Source organism: Erinaceus europaeus, chromosome 8 (genome assembly GCF_950295315.1).
Source record: "Erinaceus europaeus chromosome 8, mEriEur2.1, whole genome shotgun sequence".
In the NCBI taxonomy this organism is placed as follows: Eukaryota; Metazoa; Chordata; class Mammalia; order Eulipotyphla; family Erinaceidae; genus Erinaceus; species Erinaceus europaeus.
Window position 1 is genome coordinate 114,491,930 of NC_080169.1, and position 6,589 is coordinate 114,498,518.

General features: G+C 43.0%; 1 protein-coding gene across 1 annotated transcript in view; it reads right to left on the bottom strand.

The window, feature by feature from the left end:
- The window catches only part of LOC103112859 (serine protease 58-like), an 11,243-nt gene extending 6,571 nt beyond the window's left edge, over positions 1 to 4,672 (bottom strand). The window contains exons 1-3 of the mRNA XM_060195671.1: positions 4,219 to 4,672; positions 704 to 842; positions 225 to 481 (exon numbers count right to left, since the gene is read on the bottom strand). Coding sequence (XP_060051654.1) covers positions 225 to 481; positions 704 to 842; positions 4,219 to 4,270 — 448 coding nt within the window. The 5' untranslated portion in view covers positions 4,271 to 4,672. The remainder of the gene's footprint in view (positions 1 to 224; positions 482 to 703; positions 843 to 4,218) is intronic.
- Between the last annotated feature and the right edge of the window lie 1,917 nt (positions 4,673 to 6,589).

Sequence of the window (6,589 nt, forward strand, 5' to 3'; positions counted from 1 at the left end):
CCTACCTCCCCTCCTCTTGCAATTTTTCTCTGTCTCTACCCAATAATAAGTAAAAAAAATGTTTTTATAAAGAGAGACAAGGAAAGAAGTATTAATGGTAAGCCTGAAGACTGTATCCAGGAGGCACAGAGAAAGAGGACTAAGAGGATAAATACAAATTTGAGAAGCCATATGCAAAACGATATCCCATTCTGAAAGAAGGGTCTTATCTTGACATCGCTCACTGATGTCACAGGAGTTGTAGGCCCAGGTGGAGACGGTGCACATATCGTCAACAAAGACGGGTGCCGTGGGCATGCGCATCAGTTTCACGTAGTCATTGAGCTCAACGTTTTTTTTCAGCTTGATTAACAGGAGGTCATCGTCGATACCCAAGACTGAGAAGCGTGGATGGTAAATCATCTTCTCATAGCCAACCTGTTGTACATGATTTTCACTGGGGTTGGATGGGTTTGTCACTCCCAAGACGACTGAAAGCTCCCTGGAATATTACAGATTCTCATGAGAAGACTTGACAAAAATAAGTTACCCCATCCTCTTGGGGCTCTTTTATTTCCTTCCCACAGATCTTTTACTTCCTTACCCTTAAAGCTACCACTATAAGGAAGGCCTAACAGATCTCATTTAGTTGGACTGTGGATCCAGGAAGGATACTAGGACTTTCAGTACCCAAGTGTAAACCGTCACTGGGCAGGCTACTCACGGTAAGTTGCAGTGCGCAGCTGTGAGCACCCAGAGGGGATGGATCAGAACTCCAACGCAAGGCAGGTAATCAGATCTCAAGTAGGCCAGGTAAGGTGTACTGACACCATTTGTGTATTCAGGATCAAAGGCCAAGGCCACTGAAAAGAGGGGTGGAGAGGAAATCCTAAGAATTTTCAGAGTATCATGAGACCATATAAAAGACATTTTCTATATCCTTTCCCCCAGTAACTTTATCTGTTAGTTGAATTCGTAAAAGGACTTAAATTATTCTAAACGCCTGAAGAAAATTATAGAAACCTATCCACTTCAAGAGAGAAGAGGTGCATTTTCTTGAATTATTTTTCCTCAAATAACAGCAGCTTTTATAGTCACTGTACAGAATTCGGCGGGTGTCTTTTTTTTTTTTTTAATTTTGAGGAAGAAAGCTTCCTACTTCTTTCTGTGGTTATGGTATTTCTAGTATTTTATTTTATTTTGTATAGAGACAGAGATGTTGAAGAGGGAAAGGGAGGATAGAGAAGAAGAGAGAGAAAGACCTGCACAGGCACTGCCTCACCACTCCTGAAGCTTTGCCTGCAGATGCGGATGAGTGGCTTCAAACAGATCCTTGCACATTGCAACGTGTGCTCTCCACCAGCCACACCACCATCCCTTTTTTTTTTGTCATTGCTGAAGTATCACCACTCTGAGTTGACCTTCTTTCAGACAGAAAGAGAAAGGAAATTTGGGGGTTCAGACAGCAGTGGGCCAAGTGCACATGGGTCAAAGCACAAGGACCAGAATAAAGATCTCCGTTCCAACCTGGGCTCCCCACTTGCAGGGGGGTTGCTTCACAAGCGGTGAAGCAGGTCTGCAGGTGTCTATCTTTCTTTCTCACTCTCTTTCTCTGTCTTCCCTTCCTCTCTCAATTTCTTGCTGTCCTACCCAACAATAATTACAACAAGGACAACAGTATTAATAATAACAACAACAACAATGGTAAACAAGTGAAACAGAATGGGAAAAAAAAAAGATAGCGATAGAAGAAGGAAAGACAGTAAAACATGGGAGCTTCTATAAGTGAAGTAGGGGCATCCTCCAAGGTGTGCTACCTATCCAGGACTCAGTGAAAATAGTCTCTTGTTATTGTTATATTACTATCATTATTATTTTGCCAACAGGTTTATTTGATAATGGACTCAGTGCTTGCAGGACTTCATTGCTTCTGGTAGCCTTTTTATTTATGTATTTATCTATTGATTTATTTTGACAGAGGGTGAGAGGCAGAGAGGCAAAGAAAAACAGAAAGACATCAAGAGTGAGCTTTAAGAGTGATCCCCTACTCATTTATTTTGTTATTTTTTATTTATTTATTTTGCCTCCAGGATTATAGCTGGGGCTTGGTACCTACACTAGAATCCATCACTTCTGTGGCCATTTTTTTATTTTTATTTTTTCTGGATAAGAGAGAAATTGAGATGGGTGGGGGAAGATAGGGGAAAGAGAAAGATAAACACCTGCAGACGTGCTTCACCACTTGTGAAGTGATCTCCCTGCAAATGGGGAGACTGGGGCTTGAACCCGGATCCTTGTGCAAGTCCTTGAACTTGGTGCTATGTGTGCTACTGCTCAGTCCGACCACTGCTCACTTATGAAACATCTTCCATGAAGGTGAGAGACAGGCTTTAACCTGAATCTCCATGCATAGTAACGTGTGTTCTCCTGGGTGAGCTGTCAGCAGGCCCCTTAGTGGAGATATTTTAATGCAAGTCACAAAGCACTTAACACTTAACGGCTGACTTGGGAACTGGTTTAAGTGAGTGTCTGGGGGCTAGGTGATAGCACAGCAGGTTAAGCACACACAGCACGAAGTGCAAGGACTAGCATATGGATCCCAGTTCGAGCCCCCAGCTCCCCACCTGCAGGGGGGTCACTTCGCAAATGATGAAGCAGGTTTGCAGGTGTCTATCTTTCTCTCCCCCTCTCTGTCTTCCCCTCCTCTCTCCATTTCTCTCTGTCCTATCCAACAAGGACAATAACAGTAACAACAACAACAATAATAACAATAACAATGATAAGCAACAAGGGAAACAAAAGAGAAATAAATGCCCTACAGGAGCAGTGGATTCATAGTTCAGGCACTGAGCCCCAGCAGTAATGCTGGAGGCAAAAAAAAAAAAAAAAAAGAAATGAAAAGTGAGAGTCTGGAAATAACTCCCTGTTCCTGTGTGTGCTCAATTCCAGCTAGTAGTTCCTGCACTTTGCTCCTGAGGCCCTTTCCTTCTCTTCTCTCCTGGACCTACCCTGTTGCAACCCCCCTCCCCCACCAGGACCTGAACACATGTAGCCCAGTTCTGGTAACTTAGACTCATGGCTCCCACCAGCATGACTAGCCAGTCTTTGCCCCTTTGTTCATTTTGCTCTATCTAAATAATCTGCAATGTAATAAGCCTCTTGTGTGTTTAAACCCCAGGACAAAGTGCATCCAAGTTTGTTTATTTTTAATAATTACTGTAGAAACACATGAACTTAGAAACGCACACACATACAGAAACAGAAGCAACAGGATTTTAGTTTTGAGTGCAGTAGAGAACTACACCCTAAAATTTTACACTCTGGTAAACCACCATTGAAGCATGAACAAACATACACACACACATACACACACACACACACACACACACCACCACCACCACCACCACACACACTACCACCATCACCACACACACACTACCACCATCACCACACACACATACCACACATACACTACCACCATCACCACCACACATACACACCACCACCACCATCACCACACACACTACCACCATCACCACACACACATACCACACATACACTACCACCATCACCACCACACATACACACCACCACCACCATCACCACACACATACACAAACACAACCACCATCACCACACACACAACCATTATCATCACACACACACACACACACACACCACCATCACCACACACACACACACCCCACCACCATCACCACACACACACACACACAACCACTATCATCACACACACTACCATCACCATCACCACACATACACACACACCACCATCAACACACACAAAACCACACACACACCACCATCACCACACACACACACACCACCATCACCATCACCTCCACTACACACACACACACACACACACCACCACCACCACCACCACCACCACCACCACCACCACCACCACCACACACAAACACACATCTGCTATCTCAAAGACAACAAGTGTGGTATTGGGCTTTCAGTGTCCATGTTTTCCTTGTATGTTGAAATACACAAACCACTCATCTGAGATGAGGCATGTAGACAGTGGCCACAGAAAGACACCAGGTGGGGACAGTGGCAGTGGAAGGGGCACAGCATCCATCAGTCTTAACATTTATAGCTTAGAGTGCTACCTCTTTTTTTTTTTTTTTTTTTTTTTTAGCTATCCTTCACAGTTCCCTTACAATGACTATCTCTTTGTCAGGTAAAAAGAACAAATGTGCAGACACTCACCAGGTAGGTGCAAGAAAGCCCAGAAGAGGATTAACTTTATCACGATGTCCATAGTCTTTCAAAGGATGAAGTTATCTCAGAGTCTCTGGAGAAGATGACGAGGGTGACAGGAGAGGACCAAGGGAGAGAAAGTCTTCCGATTGCTTGCTCAAGAAAGGTAACTCAAAAAGGGACGCTAAGGTTGAAATAAAATGATCAGCTGATGTTTTTTTTTTTTTCAGGGACTGGATTCAATTGCAGAAAAGGGGTTGTCCATCAGTCAGAAGCAGAAATGGTCTTAGGTACCACAGGAACAAGAACAGATATCAAGCAACTTGATTCCTGATCGTGACGCAGTGAAAAAAAAATCTGGAATTTATAGTCTTGCCTTCCTTCTTTTGGGCAGAATGGATCCAACCTAGGAGTTACTGGAGCTCATGGTTTTGTCAAGGACTTCTCTGCTCTGGTCCTCCCCATCTCCCATCAGACTCTGAGGTCCCCGTCTGAGCTACCAGCAAGATCACTGACTCCTCCTGTCTGTGTGATGCTCACCCCTGCTTTTGTGACACAGATACTGATCTTCAGAGGGCATCAATAAGCTCCCTGCTTCTCATCTTGGGCTCTACCTGAGGCTAAACTTCCCTGGAGTGAGGGAAATATCCTTTCCTCCTTGTCCTTCTTCATACATTCCACCAGCCAGCTAATCTTTATAGTTTGTTTCTGACACCTGCTGGCCTCTGCTCACCAACTAGCATGCACAAATTAAGATCTTGCCTCTGCCTTCAGATAATTCAGAGAATACCGGGAAGAAAAGTCATACAACCAGCCAAGTAAAACGCAAAATATCCAGCGCTAAAAATTATTTTCACCAGACTAGGTGGAAATGATTGTACAGATGTCTGATAACACATGTCTAATGAGATCTTTATTCAAAATATAAAAGGAAATCATCAAATGTAAGTTAACAACAGACTAAAAACCAGATGTAGCATTTCAGCTGGTAGAACCTTGGAGCTGGACTCTGGATATTCACACTTTGATGCCTTCTACCATATGTGCTGGAATGGCTCTCTATCACCCCCCTCCTCCTGCTCTACGTTTCATGTGAAATACCCTCTCTTAAATGTAATTAGTACATCTTTAAGGGTGAGGGGGAGATAGCATAATGGTTATGCAAACATACTCTCATGCCTGAGGCTGCAAAGTCCCAGGTTCAATCCCCAACTATAAAAGAGTTGAGCAGTGCTCTGATATTTCTGTCTCTCTCTTTCTGCATCTCTATAAAAAATAAAAAATAAAATATTTACTAAAATAGATCTCTAAAAAAATGCAATGAGGGTGGTTGTAGATAGAAAATTGGTTATGCAAACAAACTCTCATGCCTGAGGTTCTAAAGTCTCTGGTTGAATCCCCCACACCACGTAAGCCAGAGATGACCAGTGTTCTGGTTAAAAAACAAACAAACAAAAAAGTGATGGGTTGGGAGATAGCATAATGGTTTTGCAAAAAGTCTTTTATGCCTGAGGCTCTCAAGTCTCAGGTTCAATCTTCCCCAGTCACCATAATCTAGTGCACCACACCCCCGGGTGTGTGTGTGTTTGTGTGTGTGTGTGTGTGTGTGTGTGTGTGTGTTTCTCTCTGCTTCTCTCACTAATAAAATATTAAAACAAATAATCTGTGTCTAAGATCTGAATAGGCACCTCATTGAATATATTGGTCTGCTCAAACTTCTATAACAATGTACCAACAGATTGAAACAAAACATAATCATTTTCTCACAGTTCTGGAAGGCAAAGTCCATGATTGATATATCAGAAAATTCCAGTTCTGGTGAGAGATTTCTTCTTGATTGAGACTGTCTTCTGGCTTTGTCCTTATGCATGACCTTCCATATTCAAATATACCAAGTGGAGGAAATAGGTCTCTGGTGTAGCTCTCAATTTCATATATATTTTTTAATTTCTTCCTGTAGTCCCAGTGACTTCACCTGGGAATCAGGCAGTAGTGCAGCCGGGTTAAGTGCACATGGCGCAAAGCGCAAGGACTGGTGTAAGGATCCTGGTTCGAGCCCCAGGCTCCCCACCTGCAAAGGAGTCACTTCACAGGCAGTAAAGCAAGTCTGCAGGTGTCTGTCTTTCTCTCCCCCTCTCTGTCTTCCCCTCCTCTCTCCATTTCTCTCTGTCCTATCCAAAAACAACAACAGTAATAACTACAACAATAAAACAAGGGCAACAAAAGGGAATAAATAAATATAAAAATGTTTTTTAAAAAATGTTAAAAATGAGTGACTTCACCTATACAGGCTACTTTTCTTTCAATTAGACATAGAGACAAAGGGGATGGGTGGTGGAGCACCTGGTTGAGGGCACATGTTACAATGCACAAGGACCCA